The sequence below is a fragment of the Tursiops truncatus genome, chromosome 20 (genome assembly GCF_011762595.2).
Source record: "Tursiops truncatus isolate mTurTru1 chromosome 20, mTurTru1.mat.Y, whole genome shotgun sequence".
Taxonomy (NCBI): Eukaryota; Metazoa; Chordata; class Mammalia; order Artiodactyla; family Delphinidae; genus Tursiops; species Tursiops truncatus.
The window spans coordinates 43,482,844-43,510,100 of NC_047053.1; the positions used below are offsets into that span (position 1 = coordinate 43,482,844).

At 39.3% G+C, this 27,257-nt stretch overlaps 1 protein-coding gene across 10 annotated transcripts in view; it reads left to right on the forward strand.

Moving 5' to 3' along the window:
* Positions 1-27,257, forward strand: part of TANC2 (tetratricopeptide repeat, ankyrin repeat and coiled-coil containing 2) — a 357,810-nt gene that overhangs the window by 274,228 nt on the left and 56,325 nt on the right. For all 10 annotated transcript variants that reach the window (XM_073797499.1, XM_073797503.1, XM_073797500.1 and 7 more), the window contains 3 exons: positions 3,942-4,173; positions 12,819-12,985; positions 16,441-17,048. In XM_073797499.1, coding sequence (XP_073653600.1) covers positions 3,942-4,173; positions 12,819-12,985; positions 16,441-17,048 — 1,007 coding nt within the window. The remainder of the gene's footprint in view (positions 1-3,941; positions 4,174-12,818; positions 12,986-16,440; positions 17,049-27,257) is intronic.

Below are 27,257 nucleotides of genomic sequence, written 5' to 3' on the forward strand. Positions count from 1 at the left end.
AGCTCATTAGTGGAAAACTGACAAAATTCGAATACTGCCTTTAGTTAATAGTGTTGTGCCAGTGTTATTTCCTGGTTTTGATAATTATGCTACGGTTATATAAAATGTTAAGGGAAGCTGGGTAAGGGATATACGGAAACTCACATCTTTTTGCAACATTTAAGTCTAAAATTAGCTCAAAATAAAAAGTTTTAAAAAATAAATAAAAGTCCTACTGACAAAAAAAAAAGTTAGAGCTCCAAGCTGGAAAATTACTGAGGCCGAACCCAAGTCTGGAATTATTCTTAGCTTCCAGTCCCAGGATGGGGATTAGAGTCAGAGTTGAGGGACAGGAGAAAAGGCAGAGAAAGTAGTTTTTGACACTGAGCCTTCAGGTCCCTAGAAACACAAAAAGCCAAAGTAACCCGGAGTGTTGGAAGGGATGCGCTGAGTCAGAAATCAATCAGGTGGTGGTGAGGGCATTCAAGAAGTGATGAGAAGGAGACAGGGAATAAGAATATGAGAGCAGACCTGAAGGAAGGTCAATGACAACATTAGAATTTAAGTAATGCAAATGCCAGTCATGATGTAAATTAAATTTTTATGTCCAAATGAGTTCCAGATATTCAAAGCTGCCTTTTCTTTATGTGAGATTAGCTTAATCCTGTCACAGATTATTCATTTGAAGTAGAAAAGACTCTTTAAAGAGTGAAGGCCTGGGACTTTTAACACAAGCCTGACAGGTTTGCTGCCATTCAATCATTTGATTAAGGCCTTTGATGAGGATTTTGCTTAGTTGTATCATTTCTTGTGTATAGCTTTAAATCAAAACCTTTTTATACCCAAGGCGATACTGACCTCCAATCTTCTTTTTTTTTTTTTTTTTTTTTTGGTCTGTATAGTCTACAAACCTGGCCTTTTTTTTCCTCCCTCACAGCATTAATCTAAAAGTTACTCACTGTCCTCTTCAAAGAATTACTACAGTTTTGGTTATATTAGATATATTTTGGATAGAATTGTTTTAATCAAAAGTATAGAGATTTAACATAAGGAAAATGTGAGATGGAAAAAAAGTAATAACATAAGAAAAACATAGCTGAAAATGAAATTTCAACAGGTCATTGTGAGAGACAAGAGTTCACCAAGCAGAAAGGTTTTACCTGCTGATTTATTGAGGGTGGACTAATTCTGAACCATTTCCAAGAAGTTGTAATAATAGTGACTGAGTATGGGTGGCTGTGATGACTTCCTCAGAGCTGTAGAGAGTGATCTATTATCCATCACTGAACACTAGTACAATGAGAGAATGCAGGAGAAAACTACATTCCCAGACTTGTTTCCTATTTGCATATGTAGGAAAAGTTGTAGATAATGTCAATAGACAATTTAAGGGGAAGTACCAAGTGTTTTTGACAGATTGTGTGTACATTTACATACTATGTAGCTGCTTTGAAATGTCTAGTAGATGATCAGTTCTGAGTCAAACTACAAATTTCATGAAGATGTTGAATGGTCTTTCTGCCTGAATTCTTCAGAGGAATCGAGATTTTATATTTAGAATGCCTAAAAATTTTTTTAATTAAAAGAAAGAAAGGCAGCCACAGAAGGGGCAACTTTAGCAATGATCTTTGTTAGATAAAACCTCATACAGCCAAGAGCGCAGATGATTTTTAATGAAATCAGTAAAAGAACCCTCTTCCTAAATCTTAGAATTTTTATCTTCAAACTCCTATCCCGTTACTTTAGGTAAAGGGTAAGTTACAGCTGATTTGCTCAGCTGTGCTTTGCCTCGACATGTGAAATCAATTGAGGTAGAATATGATGAAAGTTCATATTGATTCAGAGGTTTGCTGTTTGCTTTTTATAAAGTGGAGATCTGTGTCCTTGTGGGCATAACCATTGACATTCACTGTTCATTGAGAGCACAGATGGATTGCTGCCAAGTTTTCTCTTTGGGTTCCTTATGTTGTGCTTAAGGTCGGTAATCAATCTGTCTACAGAAAGGAGTGGAGATTTCTAAGTACACTTCCTCATTTCCAGTTCCACACTGTGCTCAGACATCATTGCTTCACTCACAAGCAATTCCTATCCTCAGCTTAACATGTGTAGTAACATTTCCTGTATTGTTCAGTTTTCTTAATGCTTAATGAGAACAATTTCAGGTGTTTTTTAAAAAGTGACATTTCCAGCATTTGGGTTTTTGTTTTGTTTTAATTTATTTACTTATTTATTTATTTTTGGCTGCGTTGGGTCTTTGTTGCTGCGCGTGGGCTTTCTCTAGTTGCGGCGAGCTGGGGCTACTCTTTGGTGTGGTGCACGGGCTTCTCCCTGTGGTGGCTTCTCTTGTTGCGGAGAACGGGCTCTAGGCACATGGGCTTCAGTCATTGTGGCACATGGGCTCAGTAGTTGCGGTTCATGGGCTCTAGAGCACAGGTTCAGTAGTTGTGGTGCATGAGCTTAGTTGCTCCCCAGCATGTGGGATCTTCGCAGACCAGGGCTTGACCAGTGTCCCCTGCATTGGCAGGCGGACTCCTAACCACTGCGCCACCAGGGAAACCCCAGCATTTGTTAAAGAGCTAGATTAAGTCTTTTCAAAGCAGAACACTTTCGTGGATGACTGTTCTCTGAGAGATGGTTGAGGAGCTGGGGTCCCAGTGGTATATCTATGCATGCTCCTAGGGCAAATTTCAAATGCCTGTAGTTACAAAGCCAGTAGCTGAAAAGGAGAGGGTATACAGAACCTTGGTGATGACCGTGATGTTGATGGAGATGATGTGATGAAAGAGGAGAAGGAAGGCAATGATGATGGTGGTGGCGGCATCAGCTAACATTACTGTGCGCTTGTATGTTCTGAGCACCATGTCAATGCTTTCCATACATTCAGGCTGAATCTCTCCTGCAGTTTCTTGTCATCTGCACAATCCCATCACTTTTGTAGGTAGTACTGAGCCAACAGAGTGGTCTAGATTAAAATCACCCTCTGCACTTGACCTTGAGGCAGAGGGAACAACCAGAAGGTATAGAGCGAATCCTGTGCAAATTCAAACAAACAAAAAAAAGAAAACAGGGCTTCCCTGGTGGCGCAGTGGTTGAGAGTCCGCCTGCCGATTCAGGGGACGCGGGTTCGTGCCCCGGTCCGGGAGGATCCCACATGCTGCGGAGCGACTGGGCCTGTGAGCCATGCCACTGAGCCTGCGCATCCAGAGCCTGTGCTCCACAACGGGAGAGGCCGCAACAGTGAGAGGCCCGCGTACGGCAAAAAAAACACACAAAAAAACCAGAGCTTAAAATTGCAGGTTCCAGCCTGACAGGCCAGACGGTGAACGGTATTAAGATGCATACATTTTCTAAGTTCTTTGAATTTAACACCTGCATCTGACAAAAATCTCACTCCTTTTCTGCTTCCTGTTATCTAATTCTGATTCTCTCTGGGTGCTCAGGAAATACTTAGTGAGAATTCTTAAGTCAGAGTCATTTTATTTTTTATAAGATGTTTATAATGAAATTGTAATTTTTTAATAATTTTTAAAATATGCCTTAGGAGCATATGTTTGTTGAGTCTAACATATGGCATTTCTCTGGTTATTTTATCCCTAATGCTTTGTTACAATATCAGACTCTTTCCTCTACTACTCTATGCTGAATAAATATTAGAGAGATTAATATAAATCTTTATTCTCAGGCCTGCTTCCTATTTCTTAAAATCCAGAGGGAAAACTCAATTTGTATTTATAAATTTTAATTATGAATTATGATACCATACATATACAAGAGAAATATTGGGTCAAATTTCTGATCTTAGATAAATCAGGCAGTTTCAAAGTTTAGCAGCTTTTATTTTTACTTGAAGAAGTTGAGGAGTGGGGAGACAGAAGACAGTGTTAGAGAATGATTGTACAGTAACCATGACTGTTGCTCTTGCTACTGATAAACCTGTCTGTGTTCTCATCTTTCTTTTTTAGGTGGTTGCCTATCACTATTGCCAAGCAGATAATGCCTACACCTGCCTGGTGCCGGAATTCGTCCACAATGTTGCTGCCCTGCTCTGCCGCTCACCGCAGCTGGCGGCCTATCGGGAGCAGCTTCTCCGGGAGCCTCACCTACAGAGCATGCTGAGCCTTCGGTCCTGTGTTCAAGATCCCATGGCCTCCTTCCGGAGGGGAGTGCTGGAGCCCCTGGAGAATCTCCACAAAGGTACAGATGAGGTGCAAAGCAGGTGGAAGGTGGAGGCTCTGAAGCCCAAGTTCACCTGGGGTCATGCTATAAAAATGATCATTTTTATCACACTGCAAAAACTAAATGTTCCTACAGGATACAGTTAACAAATAAGAGGTTTTACCTGAAAAAATAAAAATTCCTCCAGGAATTGCTACTTCCTCCTTTATTTGTAAAAATTCTCATTCTTATTTCCAAATATAAAGCATTTCTCTTGAACTAAAGGTAGTAGAGCTACCAGTCCTTCCGTGGAGTTCAAATAAATCAGTAAAGCCACGACTCCAACCCAGTGCTGTGGAGTTTCTATGGTTAGAAACATCCTCAGTTTTTATATTTGCTATTTTTTTTTATTACTCCACAGTCAGGTAAAATGAAATGGCATGTAGAGTTGCATAACTGTATATGCTAAAAATTACTTAATTGTCCACTAAAAGGTGTTAAGATATTTTTAAGAAGTGGGGGAAAATGAAATGGGATCCATCCCCCTCTCACGCCTCGTGCCTTTCCTCCGTTTTAACTCTGTAGCTCAAGTGTCGGCTGTGACCTAAATGTAACCATCTCCTCCTTCACCCGTCTCTCTGCCTCACCCCCTTCCTAATGTTCTGTCAGTGCTGGAAGCCGAAGAAAAGGACCTGAGTAAGCATGAGATTGCTGAGCAATCCTGTTTATTCCTGAGAGACTTATATACTTTTCTCGAGCATTTCAGAGATACTTATAAGAATTTACATTCTTCCGGCCTCTATCTTCAGTTATGTGAACTTCCATGCCAGTTACTTGGATATCAGAGTTTCTCTTCTCAATGCTGATGACGTCTATCTGTAGTTCTACGACCTACCTATTAGCTTTACCATACCCTAGACTTTTTTAAACATTGGAATTTCTCTGCAAGTATTTTGAGCAAACTTAAAAAGAAATTTCTGTACATTCAGTCAATCTTTAAATCCTGTTAATTCTGCCCTCCTGATGTCTCTCACATCCGTTAATCTCAGAGTCATTCCTACCACTGTTACCTTGAAGGCTGCTCAGCTGCCCATGATATCACATGTGTGTTGCTACCCTTCCTGGTCTTCTCTGGTTTTCTGGTCTAGTGCTTCTTTCACATCATAACACACTTGGAAAATTATTAAAATTTGTTTAGCACATTGAGATAAAAAATCATGCCTCCTCGTGGCTGGACATGGCTGGCCCTGAGGCTACAGCTGCACAAATCCCCCGAAGCCCTGAGGGCTGAAGGGATTCATCTTTAGGCACACCTCTAACCCATTAATGGCATACCTGGTGGGTAGTCTCTGCCCAGTCTCTCCAGTCTTCTAGACTTTATGTACTGCTTCCAGATAAAGCTTCGTAAAGCATTGCTCTGATCACTAAATTTCCCTGTTCAGAAACCTCCAGTGCTTCCCTATTACCTCACTGAATTAACTTCCAGCTCCTTGACCTATCATTTAAGGTACTTAATGGCCTGGATCCAGCCTACTTTCCAGCCTTATTATCTACCTTTTACCCTTATGAACCCTGTATTTACATGTAAACCAAAGTATCCATTAATCCTTAAATACTCCCCTCCATTTTCCTGCCTCCATACATTTGTTCATTGTTTCCTTTTCTTGATATACCTTCTCCTCATATCTCTACCTGTCAGAATTCTACCCATCTTTCAAGGACCACCTTAAATACCACCTCATTCATGAAATACCTGCTGATCCACCTGCCCCCTCCAGTAAGTTACAGTATCCTTCCAAATTGACAACAGGTTTTTCTTTTTTAAATCTCACTTGTGGTACTTCATACATTACTGTTGTATGTATAGTAAGAACTTAAATTTTTATTACTAACATTTATTGAACATTTATTATACGTCAGATATTATACTTTGTGCTTTATAAGAATTAGTTATTTCTGTACTTATTCCTTTGACTAAATTGCATGCTTTTGAAGTTAGGAACCTTTTCTTGTTCAACTTTTATCCTTCACAGTGGTTACCTCACCTTGGACATAGGCATTTCAGGAAATAAATTTTGAACAAATAAGTGAACATAGAAATTGCTCACATGTAGGGGTACCTTGAAGGAAAGTCAGTGATACAAGGATCTACATCTTAAGGCTAATTCAAGGAGAATATCCAGATGCATGCAGACTCAGCTCTGGATTCTCAACCGTAATTCATGTGTTTTTTAATTTTGCTACTAGATATATTTGCTTCTCATTTAGGTCTCCATAACCAGCTTTAGATATCCCCATTGGTAAATGTTGTTCTGAGTGAATTTAATTATTCTGTCAAATTCCCATGTTCTTACCCTTAAAAGAAAATCACCATCATGAGCAATAACTGGAAACACAATTTATAAAATTAATGAAATACTAAAACTTGTTTGATTAATCCAAAAGAAGCCTGGAAAGAAAGAACAGAATAATTTTTTTTAGTATGGAACAAGATGAGAGATTAAAATCAACCATATCAGTAATTACATTAAATTTAAATTGACCAAATACTTGTATCAAAAGGCAGAAACTGTCAGACTGGATAAAAAACAAGACCCAGGGCTTCCCTGGTGGCGCAGTGGTTGAGAGTCCGCCTGCCGATGCAGGGGACACGGGTTCGTGCCCCGGTCCAGCAAGATCCCACATGCCGTGGAGCAGCTGGGTCCATGGGCCATGGCCGCTGAGCCTGCGTGTCCGGAGCCTGTGCTCCGCAACGGGAGAGACCACAACAGTGAGAGGCCCACGTACGGCAAAAAAAACAAAAACAAAAAAAAAAACAAGACCCAACCATATGCTGTCTGCAGGAGAGGTTATTTAAAGACACAGATTTGAAAGTGAAAGGATAGAAGAATATATGCTCTATAAACATGGAGCATAAGAAGGCTGGAGTGGGTCTATTAATGTGAGGCAGAGTAGACCTCAAGACAAGGAGTATTATCAGAGGGGCATTTGATAAACATAAAGGGACCAATTTATCAGAAGATAAAGTAATCCTAAATGTGTATGAACCTAATAATGGAGGTTCAAAATGCATGAATCAAAAACTAATAGAACCAAAGAGCTAAATAGACAAATACCCAGTCATAGCTGGAAATTTTAACACCTCTCTCTCAGTAGCTGTTAGAACAAGTAGACAAAAATTAGTAAATATATAGAAGATTTTAACAACACTGTCAACCAGTTTGATCCAACTGACATTTATAGAACACTACCCAATAACTGCACAATATACATTCTTTTCAAGTGCATATGGACCTTATTCTGGACCATAAAATCAGTCTGAAATTTTCAAGAAATTAAAATCTTACAGAAAATGTTCTCTGAGATAATGGAATTAAATTAGAAATCAATACACATAAAATCCCCAAATATTTAGGAATTTAGCAGTGTACTTCTAAACAACCCATTAGAGAAAGAAGAAATCACAAAGCGAATTATAGAATATTTCAAACTGAGTAATACATAAAATCAGTGGTTAAGTTTATGACTTAATAAACTAGAAAAAAATGAGGAAAATAAAACCAGAGGTAGCAGAAAGAAGGAAATAATAAAAAGCAAGAGCAGCAGTCAGTGAAATAGAAAAAAATTAATAGTTAAAATGAATAAACCCCTAGGAAGACTGATCAAGAAAATGAGAGGAAAACACATCAGGCATGAAAGAGGAGCTAGCACTGCAGTTCCTACAGACATTAAAAGAAAAATAAGGGATTATTATGAAGAACTATATAACAAATTCAACAGCTTAAATTGGGCAAATTCTATAAAAAACACAACTTACCAAAAGTGACTCAAGAGGAAAGAGAAAATCTGACTAGCTCTTATCTATTTAATTTGTAAGTTAAAAGAAAACTCCAGGCTCAGATGGCTTTACTAATGAATTGTATCCAACATGTAAAGAAGAAATAATATGAATCTTACACAAATGTTTTCAGAAAATAAAGGAAAAGAGAACATTTCTCAGTTTGTTTTATTAGACAAGCATTAATGCTGAAACCAAAATATGATAAGGACTTTATAAGAAAAGAAAATTACAGACATGTATTCCTCATAACCATAATAGCAAAATCCTGAAACACACTAATAGCAAAATGATTAGTTTTACTTGACCAGGAATGCAATGTTAGTTTAACATTTGAAAGTTAATCACTGTAATTCATAATATTAACAGAATAAATGAGAAAATCTATATGTCTTTATATAAATATGTATCTGTAATCTCAACAAATGCAGAAAAACATTTAACAAAATATTACAATTAACAATAAAAACTTTCTGCAAACTAAGAATAGAAGAAAACTTAGTCTCCTAAAGGACATGCAGGTAACGATGAAATATTAAATACATTTCCCCTACTATCAGGAGCAAGGCGACTTAACATTCGACATTCCATGTGTGGTCCAAGCTAGCACAATAAGAAAACAAACAAGCAAATAGTATAAAGATTGGAAAGGAAGACGTAAAACTGTCTTTATTTGCAGATGTGATTGTTTACCTAGAACAGTCTAAGGAATCTACAAAAGAAAAAAAAAAGCCTACGAGAATTAACATAGGTGGAGCTACAGTCTATATGGTTCATAGGCAGTATCTGTTGTATTTATGTACTAGCAGCAAACAACTGAAAACTGAAATTTAAAAAGTAGTGTGGCAGTTTTAAAACGTGGCTGCAAAATCTTTGACATTCCTCCCATCCAGATTTAGGGTCTGTGTCTCCTTCCCTTGCATCTTAGCAGACTTGTGGCTGCTTCAACCAATAAAATACTACAAAATGATGCTATGTGATATCTGAGGCTAGGTCATAAATGGTCATGCTGCTTCCATCTTGTTCACTGAAACACTTGCTTTTGGGGGTATGCATTGCCATGTCAAAAGACTGACTACTTTGAGTTTACCCTGCTGTGAGGAAGTACAAACCACATGGAGCAGCCGTATGTTAGTGTTCCAGTTGACTGTTCTAGTCATCAAGTCGTTCTGGCCGTGACACCAAACATGTGAGTTTTTGTTGCAGATGATTCCGTTTCCCAGCCATTTGAGTAACTCTTAGCTGTTTGATGCAGCAGTAGATAACTGGAGCAAATACGGTTTTCTCTAGAATCAAAATGCTTAAGAATAAATTTAACAAAAGATGTGTAAGACTTCCACAGTGACAGCTACAAAACATGCAGAGTGAAATTAAAGAACTTAGTAAATGGAAGAGATATGCCATGTTTGTAGATCGGAGTTTTTCCCCAAACTGATCTGTAGATTCCACATAATCCCAATCAAAATCCCAGCAGGACTTTTTTTTTAATTGACAACTTTCAGAAATTCAAAGGACTGTGAATAGCCAAAACAATCTTAAAAAAGAAAAAAAATTGGAAGACCAACAGTACTGGAAGACCAACAGTACCTGGTTTCAAGATTTAGTATAAAGCTACAGAAATCATGACAGGCAGTAATATGTTAGGAAATGTTTAACAATCAGTCCAGGGGTGGGGCCTGATTTGACCATAAGAAATTTAGCAATTCAGCTCCCATGAACCAGCTTGAGCTGGCTCTGCACTCCCCTGACAGGGTGGTATTCCCACAAGGATAGATAAATAGGTCAGTGGAACAGAATGGAAAATCTAAAAGGAAATCCACACATATGGAGTCAGTTGACCTTCCTCAAAGATGCCAAGATAATTTGGAAAAGAGAATTTTTGTCATCAAATGATGCTACAACAACTGGATACATGTATGGAGAAAAAAATGAATCTTAATCCTTACCTCACACCATAGGTGCACAAAAATAAATTCAAGATAGATCATGGTCCAAAATATAAAAGCTAAATCTCTAAAGCTAATAGAAAAAACTTAGAATATCTTCACAACCTTGGGGTAGGTAAAGATTTCTTAGGTCCTAAAAATCATTAACCATGTAGGAAAAAATTAATAAATTGGACTTCATCAAAACGTTAAATGTCTGCTCAACGTAAGATACACTAAGAAAAAGGAAAAGCAAATCATAAAAGGGGAGAAAATAATTCACTCTGTGTACGTGTGTCACAAAGCACTTGTATCCATAGTATCTAAAGAATTTCTATAAATCATTGCTGAAAAGATAAATAACCCGATTCTTAAATGGACAAAAAATTTAGATGCTTCACAAAAGAAGATATTCAAATAGGCTGCCAGCACATAGAAAGGTGTTTGCCATCGTTAGTCGTCAGGGAAATGCCAATTAAAATCACAATGAGACACCACTTTACTCCCACTACAGTGGTTAACATTTTTAAAGTTGAACATCAAATGTCGGTGAGGATGGTAAGCAGCTGGAACCCTCACACGTTGCTGGTGGGAGTTTAAAATGGTACAACTACTTTGGAAAACTATTTGACAGTTCCTTATAAAGTTAAAGATAAATCTGCCTCATGACCAAGCAATTCTATCCCTGTGTATTTACCCAAAAGAAATGAAAACATATGTCTACAAAAAGACTCATACAAAAATGTTTATATTGACTTTATTCATAGTAGTTAAAAACTGGAAACAACCGAAGCTCCTTCAACAAAAGAGTACATAAACAAATTGTATATTCATTCGATGGATATTAAATGAAATCTTAGTATTAAATTCTCAGTATTCTTCTTAGTAGTAAAAAGGAAGAAACTAATAATACCCTCAACAACATAAATGAATCTCAGAAACATTATATCAAGCATAAGAAGCAAGTATAGTCTATGGTGATATGAATCAAAACAGTGGTTGCCTATTGAGAACTGGGAAGGAACCTCAGGGAACTCTCTGGAATGATGGAGATGTTCTCTACTTTGATCAGGATGTTAGTTACATGAGTATACATGTTTGTCAAAACTCACCAAAGTGTACAGTTAAGATCTTCACAATTAATTGTATTAATTATATATAAATTTTATCACAGTAGTTTTTAAAATAGGGAGTTTTTTAAAGGTAGCTGGAGTTTTCTTTCCAGGAAAGTTCAGTTGAAAACACTTTCAATTTCGATTCAAGAGCTAGATTTCAAATTATATATTTTTCTTTAAAAAATGAGAGTCAGCATTTTGCACGATACTTTAAGGTTCTACTCAGTAACAAAGGATAGCTCTAGTATATCAGCAAGCAGAATCAATTAGAAAATTCCTCTATGGGAATTAAAGACACAAGTATGCTAAAGGGAGCCAAGGTCCTCAAAATCAAGAACTTAAGAGCCCCCATTTGTGTGGGTAAATCGCAATTAGTTCCAAGCAACTCCTCTCTCTTCCGGAATTCTTTGGACTCCCTAAAGGAGTAATGTGTTTTCTTAGCCCTACATCATCTAGAATGCCATTTCATTAATAATCATTGTTAACAGTTAGAGAGCTGAAATCCATAGTTCATTTCTCTTCTGAAAGTCACCAGATGAAAGTAATAGTTGAAACTCTTTATAATTTGAGAACTAATTTATAGTACTTAGGCTATTGAAATTGAACTCCTTTATGTAAAGCTTGTACTTTAGAGGGGAAATATAAAGATTTATTAATCATGCAAAAAATCTGCATATTTTCAAATGTGAAACAAAAATATGTAGAGTTTCGATTAGCCTTGACGCTTTCAAAAGCTAAAAGAGCCAACGTGGTACCGAGTTCCTCAGAGTTTTCCTTCTGTCCCCAGCTTCACTTCCTTTTTCCTCCTCAGATATAACCTATTTCCTGTTTCAGGCATCCAGTGACTTCTTTCTCTCTTCCCCTGCTTTCCTCTCTTCAGAACCTGTAAGGTCCTACCAACTGGGAACTTTTACTTGTTATTTGCAATTCATTTATACTGAAATATTCATTCAGCCAGGGGATTTTTTTAATCTCTAATTGTTCAGTATTGTTTAAGAATCAGTAAGCATTTAATGGGAGTGGAAACCTGAAATCTTACCAAGTCTTCTGCAGCCTAGCCCTAACGATAAACTGATTTTGTCAGTTTAGGATAGTATAGACTCCAGGCGGGAAAGGGAAACAAAAGATATTTGTCTTTCCTACATGGCTCCTGCTCCCCTGGAAAGATCACGTAAGGGTCTGGTCTCCTTGAAGCTGCTTTAGGTATAGTCTAGGAAGCTGCTGGTTCTGTAAGATCTTGGAATCCAGCCTGCCTAGTGTAGATCTATCTGTTGGTTGGGATTCCTTTTCTCTGTTCCTCCATCCCTTCCTTCCTACTACGTATTCACATACAGTCTTATATACTGCTGTGGACTCCAAATTAGACCTTTTTTTTGGAAATTCCCCAAAGAACATGTGATACTGTTCTCTTTAATGCTGTCAGATTCCGGGGGGCTGAGGGGGAGAAAAACATTCTTTCCAGCTTTTTCAGGTATGAGAGAAAAATAAATTTACATGTGCAAATTCTCATAAATGCATTGCTCAGGCTGTCTCACAACTGATAACATGGGGGAAATGATGATGATGTTACATATGCCTTATATATTATTTATGTGACAAACACATTCATACCTGGTGAAAAGCAAAATGAACCCACTAAATGAATTATTCCACGTGTTTATAATAAATTACGTACCCTTAGCATTCACTAAACACACAACAGACCTTTTCTGATTTTTTCTTCCAAGAAGATATGTGATCAAAGACCCAGAAAGAACTCACTTATCCACTTGTAATTATTAAGTAATTTGTTTCTTTCTATCTCAGAGAGAAAAATCCCAGATGGAGATTTCATCATCTTAATTGATGGATTAAATGAAGCAGAATTTCACAAACCGGATTATGGGGATACAATTGTGTCATTTCTGAGTAAAATGATTGGAAAATTTCCTTCCTGGCTGAAACTAATTGTAACAGTTAGGACCAGTTTACAGGTATGTGTTTGTTTGCTTTTGGACCATAAATTATTTCCCTTGGAGAGTTCTTAAACTGAAAAAATTCTAGGTCCTTGTACCCTTAGTTCCAAATCTCTACCATGTCCTAGAGCGCTAGCAAGAGTAATTCCCAACGAGCATATTTTGAGAGTAAGAGATACAATCTAGAGAGAGCATTCTCTGTATACTACTCTCTTAGCTCAAATTCCCATTTCCATTGCTCTGGGTAAGTTTTGATAAAGTGTCCCTCTAAAAAGCATGAAAAGAAAGTCCACTTTTCTAGACTTTGTCATGAGTATAGCAAAGCAAATAGATGGTGTAACACTCTAATTCACTGTTTGACTTTTGTTTTATGTTTTTTATCATTTAATGCCAGGCAAAATTCAGTTCAATATACAGTGTAGAGTCAGATTTTCTAGTTCTTCCCTCTGTTTCTCAACTTTCTATAGCATGAAGATGGACTTTCTTCTATATATTTCTTTTTCTAAGAAATATTGGCAATATTAAGGCTTTATATTAAATTTACTGCAACTGGGAGATAAGAGTTTTTTTTAATTACCATCCCTGCTCACTCACTGATCACTCAGTTTATGGCCTAGAAGAATGACTAGGAATGTTGGAACTGTGCCTGTAAAAGACATACAGGCTGAGGAGAAATGACTCCACCTTCTCTGCCACTCACAGTATAGCTGAGCTGGTTTTCTCCATTCTTTACATATTCACCCTTGGTTTGAAACAGGGTTTCTCAACCTTTTTTCCCCTAACCATAGCCTCTTTTAAAGAACATTAAAATTTTGCATATTATACACCCATCCCACTATTTTGATGCAACTCCCTTAAAACAGTTGTTAATATACAGAAAATAGTCTCGGTGCCCTCCTTTTCCCCTCTCCCAGGCATTTAGTATTTTTCCTATAGATTGACCAATTTAGGTCAGTCTGCCTTCTTTGATCAAAGACTGTACTTCTGATCCTGACCACCAACTTGCAGATGTTTGTTATTAAAATCTCAAAGTAATTTGAGGAATGTGAATGAATCAACGTAAATGCATCTTTACAACTGAAAATTATGTAATCCGCCATTATTGGTCAGTAGCTTGTGAAAGATGAAAGATGAATAAAAGAAACTTCCAGGAACACAGTCTCTGACTAGTTTTACTAAGTACGTACTTAGGAGATATCTTCGTTTATATAATTTTTGTTTGTTTGGTTTTGGTTTTTTTCTTCATTTATATTTTTATATAATGCTGTGTGCAATCTCAAAAGACGTTTTAAGTATGACTTGGTAGACCACGTAACTTTAATTTTTCAGCTGTGCCAAAGAACAGGAAAAGTACTATACACTCAAAGTCCAAATGTCAATGTCTTCATAGATCAAGACCTGCAACAACTTCCCAGATACTTCATTCACTTCAACCAATAACTTTTTAAAATTATTTAGCTGACAATGAAACAATTCCTAGGTCTTTAAAAGTGAACCCTCATAATCGATCATTCATTATTTCCACAAACATTTTTTACATACTTCAAGTATAAAAGGCTCTTTCTAAGAGCTGAGGATACGATGGTGAACAAGACAGACAATATCCCTGCCCTCATAAAGCTTGTATTCTAGTGAGGAACACAAATAATAAAGTAAAAAATGAACATATATTAAAAATTTAGGTAGTGTTAGTGCTATGAAGACAAACATAACAGAGTAAAGGGATAAATGAGGATGACAGATATTTTAGAAAGGGCAGATAGGAAAGGCCTCTCCAAGGAACCTTGTAAAGTGATAACATCTGACTTACTTTCTCTGGCTGCTGGCTGTGTAGATAATAATATGTAGGGGATCAAGAATGGAAGCAGAAGTACAGGTGAAAGGTGATGGTGGCTTAGACTAGAGTGGGAACAGTGGAGACCCTCTGAAGTGGTCATATTTGGAGTATATTTTGAAGAAGAATCAAAAGGACTTGATGATGGGCTGGATGTGGGAATGAGCAAGAGAGAAGATTCAAGGATGAATTGTGGGGTTTTGGTGAGCAACTGGGTAGATGCTGGTTTGAGGAAAAGAGAAGGATCATATATAGTTCCTACGATTTGGTGGTAGGGTTAGTGGTAATACCATTTATTGACATGTGGAGGTTTTGTGGTGGGGGGAGATTTTAGTAGTTCTGATTTGATCACACATTAAGTTTGTCTATGAAACATCCAGGTGTCATTGTTGAGTAGACGGAGATATAAGATGAGAGCTCAGAAGAAATGACTAAGCTGGAAATATGAAATTAGACATCATCCATGTATAGATGATATTTAGAACCATGGGACCCAACTATTCTAGGGAGTGAGGGTGGCCAGATAAGAGGAAAGAATGGAGACGTGAGCCCTGGGTGGACTGAGAAATGAGAGAGGAGCCAGCCAAAAAGGCTGGGTAGGAGTAGCCAGTGTGCTAAGAGGAAGACGAGGGGAGCATGCTGTGGAAGCAAAAGCTGCAGGAGGGGACTCGAGAAGAAAGATGTGTTCACCTGTGTCAGATACTGCTGAGAGGTTGAGGGGGAAGAGAAATGAAACTTGGTTATTGGATTTGGCAAGATGAAGATTGCTGATCATCTTGGCAAGGACCATTTCAGTGAAGTGACGAGATTGAAGCCTGATTGCAACAAGTGGAGGAGAGAATGGGAAGGGAGGAATGAAATACAGTAAGTAGAGAAAACTTTTCTGTTAGGTTTTGCTAAACATGGGAACAGAGATATAGTAGTTGGAGGGAGGAATATGGAGTCACATGTCTGTGTGGAGACAAGACAGAAAGAGAAGAGAAGAGGAAATTAATGCAGGAGAGGGAATAGATACTTACAGGAGCAAAGTCTATAAGCAGATAAGAAAAGATGGATTCCAGAGCATGAGAGTCACCACAAAGCCCTGTCACCTTCCCCCAATGTAATTTCCAAGCAGATCACCAAGGTACCAAGCTTCCCACTATTAGAAGTGTTCCTTTGGGCTAAGGCATCTCCAAAAAACCTACATTAAAATAAAGTCATTTTATCAAGTGGGATAGAAGGTCACATTTTTATATGACATTCTTTAAGTCCTTTTACATTTATCTTAGTGAGTTGTACTTTGACATTAGGCTATGGTTTACGCTGAGAAAAATTACAACAGAAGTTAGATGGCATTCTCTTTTCTATTTTAGGAGTGAGTGTTATTTAGGATAGTGACCATTAAATCACTCCTAAAGTGCCCTTTATGAAGACCCATAAAAGTTATTTTAAGTCTCAATATTAGGAAAAGTGTCCCTCCTGTGCAACTAATATGTCTTAATCTATGGACACTAATACTCGATCGTATTTCCCTCTTTTCTTTGACCACTCAGAAGTTCAGAATAAATTTGTGGACCTCGTAGTTTATCACAAGAGTTAGGGGAAACTGAAGGTCTTTCTCTCTCTCTCTCTCTCCCTCTCTCTCCATCTGTTTTAGGAAATTACCAAGCTGCTGCCTTTCCATAGGATTTTTTTGGATCGACTAGAAGAGAATGAAGCCATAGACCAGGACCTGCAGGCTTACATCCTGCACCGGATACACAGCAGCTCAGAGATCCAGAATAACATTTCACTTAATGGCAAAATGGACAATACTACATTTGGCAAACTCAGTTCTCATCTCAAGACACTCAGTCAAGGGTCCTATCTATACCTGAAACTCACATTTGACCTCATAGAGAAAGGCTATCTAGTGTTAAAGAGCTCTAGCTACAAAGTAGTTCCTGTTTCGCTCTCTGAGGTTTACTTACTCCAGTGCAATATGAAGTTCCCAACCCAGTCTTCCTTTGACCGGGTGATGCCTCTCCTGAATGTGGCAGTGGCCTCTCTCCACCCACTGACTGATGAACATATCTTCCAAGCCATCAATGCTGGCAGCATTGAAGGCACGCTAGAATGGGAGGATTTTCAGCAGAGAATGGAGAACCTCTCCATGTTCCTAATCAAGCGCAGAGACATGACTCGTATGTTTGTACATCCTTCTTTTCGAGAATGGCTTATCTGGAGAGAAGAAGGAGAGAAAACCAAATTTCTCTGTGATCCCAGGTAAGCCATAGATCTGTAATAAGCAATTTGTGAGCCTATTTTGTATTTATTGCATGGAGCATGGGTATTGAAAACAGTGAGAAGTGTTCTTCATTGAACATTTCACATAAAGGAAGCATCATCTCTGTTTCTTCTTAAGACAAGGCTATGATGAAGTTTATTTTCTCACAATATTATTTCCTTAAGACTCAAAATCTGCATAGATGTTTAGAATGCTCCTTACATTCCTGTATTTTTCTAAACAACTTTCTCTGATTCCACTAGGGTTCACAGGCTATAATTAATTTTTTTTAACTTATTTGTTTATTTTGGCTGCGTTGGGTCTTCGTTGCTGCATGCGGGCTTTCTCTAGTTGCGGCGAGTAGGGGCTACTCTTCGTTGCGGTGAGCAGGCTTCTCATTGCGGTGGCTTCTTTTGTTGCGGAGCACGGGCTCAGTAGTTGTGACTTGCAGGCTCTAGAGTACAGGCTCAGTAGTTGCGGCGCATGGGCTTAGTTGGTCTGCAGCATGTGGGATCTTCCCGGACCAGGGCTTGAACCCTCCTTTGGCAGGCGATTTCTTAACCACTGCGCCACCAGGGCAGTCCCCAGGCAGTAATTAATTTAACCATTTAACAGACTTCCTCAGTATTCTTCAGAAAGAATTGATACATTGTTCACCTCTTTGACTTAGAGCAGAATTGTTTTAAAATTGTGAGTGCCCTTTTAAAAGCCATGCCATTGTTAAAGTCACCAATGACTGACCCCATTAGAGCCCAGCTGATGCTAAGATTTACAGTGGAAAATGGAATCTTACACCTTATAGCTGAAAAAGACTTGAGGAGATCAGCTGATTTAGCCACTCTTACCTTTAGATAAATAAAGTGTCATTATCCCTATTTTACTATAAAGGCCTTAAAATGCTGAATCACTTGTGAAAAGCCATAAGGTTAACAGGTGGGAGAAAGGAAGAGGAGTTAAAAGAAGAATGGCAAATGCGCTGTGTGTACCACCGCTCCCCTATCCTGCACCCATGGCAGACGTCACTGATTTACCCCAGCACTCTCTCCTGATGAGCTTGACCCTGGCTTAATCTCTCTCAGCTCAACAAACCAGACTCGATATGAAACTGTTTCCCATTCTCTTGGGTAGAACCTAGATCTCTAGCATCCTAGTGAGGTGTGCTTTCTACTCCTTCACACTCCTTTTTGAAAGAACTGTTCCTTTAATAAAGTTGATGTTTTCAAAAGCAGGTATAGTCCTGATTTCCTGGAAACAAAGAAGATACCAACAACATAGCTGACAAACGCAGAGCTTATTGTGACTCAAAAAGAAGATAGGCCAGGTTTGCCTCTGCCTTCCGCTGTGAGTCATCAGAGGCTGACCGTCTCTGACCGTGCTGGGATTTTATTATTACTCGTGAGGCATGTTCTTCACCAGGTCCTGTTAGAGACACCTGTGCTTGTGGGCATGCTGCTCAGCCTACGTCATGCTGACTCATTAGAAAATCAGTTCCAGACTCTGATGACAATATTAAGCCAGGCAGTAGATTTTGTGCTGTCTTCCCTAAGAGGGAAACTTTTTAAAGAAACATGCTGTAGTGGAAAGAACATAAACGTTAGAGTCAGATGACCTGCTTAATAAATCCTACCTCTTCGAGGAACTGTGGCCTTTGGAAAATTACACAATGTTTCTGAGACAGTTTTCTCATCTACATAAAAGGAATAATAATTCCTAGAGCTGCTGAGAATTGAGGTCATGTAGTGTAGTGCCTAGACTAGCACAGAGTACGGAGAAGGTGGTCAGGGGATGTTCCTTGTCCTCCTCTCTCTTCGCAGTAATAGACCTTTCAGGGGCACCTTAGCTAAATCCTGTGGCTGATTGGATAGGCAGCAGGAGTCTTCTGCTATCCGCATCTGGGGGCACAAGATTTTTTTTAAAAACCCTGGGTCTGAGTCTCTTCTATGAGTTGTATGCCATTCCCAAGAGGATTTTATTGTAAATCCCACTAGTACTGCTGCTGATGTTGGTACACAGAGTTGGCAACGACATAGTTAAGAAAAAGAGACCAATCTAGAATTGCCTAATGAACACTGAAATCAGTTTCCAGAGGAACTTTGCTGGCTGATCTGCTCTCTTATCCTGGAACGTCTCAGAGGATTGAGAACTGAGGTGCAAGGGAGCCAGACGAACGCTGAATTAACAGTATCCTTACAACAGATAAAACCCTCAGGCTTTCAAAGGGAAAAAGATGGTATTTATGCAGCCATATCATGGCTCTACAGGCTTACCTTCTCAACATTGTTTATTAACTAGAATCATTTTGGCAAGAGGCTGATGCGCTGGGACAAGGAGAGCAAACACTTCTAACTTCAAATGCTGTGTAGTCTGTTCCCTGGTGATTGAATAACACTCAGGGCTGCTGAGGGATCATCGTATATCACTTAATGGCAGAGAGTAAACAGGACCAGGCATTATCAAAAAAGCTTTCTTACACGTTTCATCTCAGTTGGAATTCAGCCTTCTTCCCAGCACTGTCTGGCACCAGCTTTGTTACTAAGGTATTGATCTCAGAGCTCGAGGCCCCCTGGGTCAATGAGATGGAAATTCACTAAGAATTTAATGTCACTGGCAAAGCCCAGGCTGGCCTTTCAAAGAAACTGGCTGTAATTGCTTTCCATTGTAGGCGAGTCTGATTAGCAGGACTCCCTCCAGGCAGGGTTTGCCATTATGGCTTCAGCCTCTATTTCCTGTACATTGTTTCCCACTCTGTTCTCCACTTCATCTCCAGCTTCTCTCTAGAACATCTAATGTGGTTCAGTAGACCAGGGAAGACTAACTCAGTGCCTCTGAAGTCACATTATGTAGGCCAGTGCCTGACATGCATAACTTTGTGTAAGGAGAACTTTCAGAAGCTACAGAACATCTCTTCTAGTCCATTTTCCTGGGCTTTCAACACTCACGTCTTCACCCTGAACTTATTGACCTTATTAGGGAATTAGACACCGATGAGAATATTCTACTGAAGCCAAAAAGTAGTTGACCTTCATCAGAAATAGGCCACCCAGGGAAGTACTTCTGCTAAGTGAAGAGAGTCAGTAATCTGAGGATGGCGCTAGAAAGAGGAAAAAGCAGAGCTGGAGGTCAGTGCAGCAGCTGAGATAGAGTTTTCCTTATTTTAAATATCAGATTTCCTGTTGTCCCAGAATCAGGGCAGACAATTGACATCCCAGAAAGAGTGACCTAAGGTTGCATACACGTCTGTCACAGAAAGAAATGAGTTATAGATACCTTTTCTTGGCTTGGTATTTGTATATATATGCATGTTGGTGTTTATCAAACTGTAAGCAAAGTATCACTGCAAAATCTTTTATTACATCAAAACTTCTAAGATTTTAGATTTACATTCTAGATGAAAGTTTGCCCCTTGAAGCACTCATAAGCCTTAGACCTCACCACCTTATTCTGCCTTCTGTTTCCCACTATTCATCACTGTCATATTCTGTCATACTCTGAAACTAATCTTTCTTATATGTTATTCCCTCGGCCACTGAGCTATCAGATTAACTCACTAATCTAATAAACTAATCTCCGTTGTTATGCTCATAACAGGGAAGTAGAAAACATTAAATGCAACTTGCGTATTTTAAGTAAGGCATTTAAGAGAAGTCACCAGCCTTTATAATCCAACCTATTAATGACTTTGATAGTTGAAATGTGAGGCTGGTAGAGTAGACAGTTGGGGCCACCAGCCTTGTGGTGCTGTCCAATTACTGCCTAATATTTCTACATAGCTTTAGGCTACCCCTGAATGAATCCCCACTCTTTTTTTTCCTGTTTCTTTCCTGTTATCTCTGTTTTCATGGTATTAGCCTCCCCTTCCCTAAGAACAGCTCTCAGATCAACATTTTGATGTGTATATACATGTAAGATTTTGACATAGAGATTCAAAGACTCAGCTGCCTTACTTTTAACTGTTTGAATAAAACGCAGGAAGCCTGTTGTAAACTTTAACGAGTCTTAAGCTGTAGAACCAATGAGGTTTGATTTGGAAGCCTAATTTGAGCTGGCCTGATTTCCTCAAACTAAGAGTAGCAGATTTATAGTGGGTGGAAAAGGGAAAAGGCTACACAAGTCCTAACTGTACCTGTGAGGACAGTTGAGGACTTACTCAGTTCCTTGTGGCCAGAGTTGATATCTTACAATAAATGTTCTTTAAGATTTTTCTTAATTATTTTGGCCATGTTAGCAAATTACACATTGGAGACTGGGTGCTCCAAAATCCATGTCACAAAGCATAGTGTCAGAGTAGAAGCAGTTTGTCAAAGGGAAAAAAAAAAAAAAGAGGCCATTCTCCCTATAAAGGAAAACTAATTCTGTGTCAGGAACTTGTACAGCCTGGCTTCTTAAAGAATACGTAAGGCTGAAATGACCACAAAATGGTGAGTTGCAGGGTTGTGGTGGTTTTATTTGTTTTTGTTTTGTTTTGTTTTGTTTTTGCGGTACGCGGGCCTCTCACTGCTGTGACCTCTCCCGCTGCGGAGCACAGGCTCCAGACGCGCAGGCTTAGCGGCCATGGCTCACAGGCCCAGCCGCTCCGCGGCATGTGGGATCTTCCCGGACCGGGGCACGAACCCATGTCCCTTGCATCGGCAGGCGGACTCTCAACCACCGCGCCACCAGCGAAGCCCTGTTTGTTTTTTTAATCCAAACAGGAGCCTCCAGGCAGAACGACACTTAACCTTACCCTCACTGAAGCACGAACTTGAGGTTACTGCTCCTCAGCCGTTGCAGGCTCCCACAACAACCCCTTGAACTGGCAGATGGATTTTGCTTTCTAAAAGCATTAGGAAAGAATTCAGCAAAGTGATAGATCATGCTAAGAAAAAAAAGGCTTCTGGAACTAAGTCAGCCTTTAGGAGGTTTGGAAGAGTTAATGCAGAGAGAGGAGAGGTGTACCAAACACCTTTTGCTAGTACATGTCCCTTAGTAGATGACCTTACCTGCCTAGAAATATTAGCTCTCTAATCACTGTTCTGGGTCCAGATCTGCTTCACTCCTAATTCTTTTCTACCACTAAGGGGAAGTCAGTCTTCTGGTGTCATGATTTCGATATGTGATTTTCATGGAGAGATTTCACTAATCTATAATAATTGGGGGGATTTGTCTAATTTGCAATAAATATTTTGTCCTTATTATCTAAACCATTTTCTAACTCCCTATTGGCATCAAGAATAAATTTGAGACTCAAAATAATAATGGAATATCTATTATTCTAGTGACCCAGGGTCATGGTTTTGTAATATAATGCAAGGAAGATATTACATGAAATCTAATATATATCTGGGAATATGTCCAGTTTCCCCAGGCATGATGTCCTTAAACTTTACAGATTTGTTTCTCTCAGCATAAATCATGGAACCCACATCTATCAGTCAAATAGGTAAATTGTCCTCATTGTTAAAACTCTCATGTCTTCAGAGATGTACAGCTATAACATATTTTTTTTCCTTTTCCAAGTCCAAAATTAAGTTTGGGGAAAGCTGGTAATCAGAATTTTTCTCCACACCTATTTAAAACTGAGAACTACTTATTTTTACTGTCATAAAAACTCATGTGAAGTTTGCTAAGTTAATAAATATACAGAGAAGTAGTTCTGCTTAGAAGATGGAGAGAGAGCATCATTTTATGACTTGGCAGGCATGCAGAAGAGTCAGCTAACGAAAACACAGAAGGCACTTGTACTCTCCCATATTTGATTTTGCTACAAACATAATATTGCTTTATATATTTAAATTTTATATATATATTGCTTTTTTAAGGTGTAGCAAATACGGGTTAAAGCAACTTCACATAAGAAGTAGAGCAGGGAGGGCTTCCCTGGTGGCGCAGTGGTTGAGAGTCTGCTTGCCAATGCAGGGGACACGGGTTCGTGCCCGGGTCCGGGAAGATCCCACGTGCCGCGGAGTGGCTGGGCCCGTGAGCCATGGCCGCTGAGCCTGCGTGTCCAGAGCCTGTGCTCCGCAGCGGGAGAGGCCACAACAGTGAAAGGCCCGCGTACCGCAAAAAAAAAAAAAAGAAGTAGTAGAGCAGGGAAATTTTAAGGGAAATTTTTGGTACTGAAAGTAGCCTAGGAAATAGAGCCTAATTTGTCCTGTTAATGAGTCTCTGAAGCAACACTGGCTGAATGAAAAGATGGGAATCCCACAGGCTTTCCTAGATTGTCAAACCAAGATTCATGGCACAGCAATCAGAATGAGTTACTGCCAGCTTAGTGGGATATGACAGCACATTTTCTTTTTTTGTGAGCGGAGCAACTTACTCGGCTGTCTCTAGACTTTCAAAAGCAGCTGATTCTCCACATTTGGTAAAATCAACACTAATAGCCTTCTAGTCACTCAACCATAAGGACCCACAGCTGTGAGACATGTATTCACTGTAGCCATCAGCATACTCACTTGGTTCTACCACCCAAATTTTACTTGTAAGTATCCACTTATTTCCACCTCTACTGACCACACCCTGTGTAACCTCCTCCTGAAAATCCTGCAGTGGCTTCTTGTTGTGATTAGAATAAAATCAAAGCCCGATCCTTCAAAGCCCTGTATTACAAAGATAGCTTCTGCCGACCCTCTCTAATTAAGTTCATTTGTTCTCCCTCTTACTCACAATTTTCTGGTCATAAATGGTCATCTACCAGTTCCTAGAATTTGCTAAGCTCTTTTCCACCCCTGGCTCTTTGCACTTAAGAGTTCGCTCCATCCGGAGCTCACTTTCCCTCATCACATGGCAAGATCCCTCACTCCTTCAGGTCGCAGCCTAATGGCCACCTCCTAAGACTTCCACGTGTCACCTTATCTAAGAAAGTCCTTCCTGGCTTTAACATAGCAACCTTTTTACTTTCTAGTCTTTTATTAATTTATTGTCTGTGAATACTTGTTTATTGTCCACTTGCCCGTCTAGAATGTGAGTGAGCTCCATGAGGATAGGAACCTTCCTATCACGCTCACCTTGGTCTTCCTAATGATTAATAGAGTGGCTGGCACACAGTCAGCACTCAGCAAATATTTTGTTAAATAATGAATTAATGAATGAACAAAGAAGTGGTAAGTGGTACTAACTTTAAGCTTGCAACTGGAAGTATTTGAGAAACTCTTCCCACAGTTAAGTAGTTCCGTTTTTCTGCTCCTGCACGTCAGTAGAAAGTGAAGGCATGCATTTCGGCACACACCCAGTTTGTTAGGTAACATATTCAAGGCTCTGTGTTAAGCACTACAGCGGATACAAATACAAGTAAGACAGATCTGTGTACCACGACTTACAGGATAGCAGTTTTAACAGACATATTTATAACCAGCTATAATTTAAGGCCGAGTGCTGTGCTGGAGGTACAAAGGAAGAGCTGAGGAACGTGAAGGAAGAAGAAGTGATCCATCTTCCTGTGCCTGTTGTTGGCGTTTCAAACTGTGGCAGTTCAATGGCGTCACAGCTCTGCTGCCTCATGAAGCCCTGCCAGCTGCCTAAAGGCTTCACTGGCACAGCAGAGGCAGACAGCGTCCGTTTTCCTAGGGCCAGTGATGCATTAACAGAACAGAAGCACAGGAGGAGACTGTGAGGCATAGCGGGAGAAAGCAGCAAATTTCTATCCAAGTCCTATGTTTAAAAAGAAATCATGCTGTTGCACCCATTTCTACAAAGGTACATCTTGGGCACGCTTTACTTATAGCCTCCTTATCGTTAGCGCTTCCATCTCCGCGTTGAATATGAAACAGTAAGACAAGCTGACTAGAGATGTATTTTGTATTCCGATTCCACGAGAAAGCCACAAAAAGAACATGCCAAAGCAGTTACTAACTGAAAAGCTGAAGATAGAGGCGAGCATTTTTGTAAAGATGTGGGTGTCATTTGCAATAAGCAGACTATAAGTTTAACTGCAGGCAGCATTTTAAGATGAGAGATGAAAAAGATCAGGATTGTCAGTGTACGGTCAGTATTCGAGTCGTGGTCACACTCATTTCACAGTTGATCCGTGGCAACAGAGATGCCTGCCAATTCAAGGTTGAATTGGGTAGTGCATTAGACAGTGGGTCTGGAAGGCCCTGTGTTGCTTTTCCATGAACGCATCTGCGTGGCATTTATTCATTCATGAAACATTTATTGAACTTTTACTCTACACCAAGGACTCTGCTAGGTACTAGAGAAACTTAGGTGACTGAGACACCCCCACACTAGAGCCATGACCTTCTAGAGGAACGCCAAACACATAGCAACCAATGACAGTGCCATAGTACTGAGTACCATAGGGACCTAGACAAAGAGAAAATACTTTGCAGAGTAAGTGACAGGTTCAGCCTTGAAGGATGAGTTGATTCCGTTTAGCAGCATTGGCACAGGAGAGCACTGTAAGCAGGCTAGAAAACATAATGGCAGGGACAAAAACAAGTGTGAAGACGTGAAGTGCCCTTGGGGAATTGTGAGAAGCCATAATTAGAAAGTAAGACACATGGTCAGAGAGAATGATAGCAAGTGTCACTAGGAAAAAAGTCTTGAATGCCAGGTTTAAGACTTTACAGTTTATTCTCTAGATAACAGGGAGTCTATAATTTTGTGAGAAGGAGGAGACAATGATCATATAACTCTGATAATGTGCAAAATAGCTCTGACAAGTAGCATATAGAAGATGGGTTGAAGAAGAGGAGCGACTGCAGGTCAGGATACTAGTTATGAGGTTTAGAGCAGTAGTCTAGGTGAGAAACACTAAGGCCTGTAATGTGAGAACAGAGAGCAAGGTAGACATTTTGGAGATACTCAAAAGCACTTGGTCTTTTTTTGTGTGTATGGGAGGTAAGGGTGGAGGGATCAAAAATGACTTCAGAACTTATCTTCAATGATGGAAAATAGTGAAGCTACTGACCAGCATAGAACATTCTGAAAGGAGGAAGGGTTTTAGCATGAACAAAGGCAGGAGGAAGAACAGGCTTATGGGGAGAGGTGACATCCTATTTTTGGCATGTTTATAATGTATTGCCTCCAAGGGAAGATGAACAAATATATGTAGAAATGTGACCTTGGAAAACAGGAAAAGAGACAGTTGAAGGCATGAGGTTATGGACTGCAGAGTTATCAGCAAATAACTGACAGTAGAAGCCATAGAACTTAACAAGATCACCCAGGTTAAGAGCATAAAGCAGGAAGTTTGGAAGCATGAAAACAGAATAGATATATTTTTTTATTGACATATATTTGTTTTACAATGTTGTGTTAGTTTCTGCTGTACAGCAAAGTGATTTATATATATATATTTATATATATATACACGCACACACACTCACACACACATTCTTTTTTTTTGTATTCTTTTCCATTATGGTTTATCATAGGATATTGAATATAGTTCCCTGTGCTATAACAGTAATACCTTGTTGTTCATCCATTCTATACATAATAGCTTACATCTGCGAACCCCAGCCTCCCACTCCATCCCTCCCTCAACCCCCTCCCCCTTGGCAACCACAAGTCTGTTCTCTATGTCTGTGAGTCTATTTCTGTTTCGTAAATAGGTTCATATCAGAGTAGGTGTATTTAAATGCTAGAAGAAAATGGTGAGCCAAATAATAATTTAAAAGAATAATATTAGAGAAACAAGAGAAAGTAAGGTCATGGAAATCAAAGGAGAAGGTTTTTCCGGGTTAGGTCTGAAGTAATGAATATAATTTCTGCCTGTATTCCATTAGCCAGAACTGTCACGTGACCCCACTTGAATGTGAACGCAAGGTCCCTGGCAAAGTAACTGCTTCCCAACAACTCTCGACTGTGGATGGGAGCGCAGACCTTTTGCAGACAGATATCCTTCTCTGCCCCATAATTCTAATCTCACTAGGTCTCCCTAAATAATTCCCCACAAGTACCTCTATAATATAAAGACATTCCGCAGCAGCACATGTTATTTCAGCCCACATTGTAAGATAGCTAGGATAGGCTTTAGGTTGTAAGCAGTTCCTCGCCAGCTGGCTGTCCCTGTACCACTTTATCACATCTGAGCACCACATAGAAGAATATCAGAACACTTAAGTGTTATTTCTCTGAAACACTATAGTGTTGTATATCAAGTTTGTCATCACCAGAGCTGATGAAATCTATGTGACTACACATTAGTGACTCTGGCTAGAACAATGGAGAAAACATCCATGCTGGAAATATTTGAGTCCATTTGTTAGTGTGTTTCAGTACTA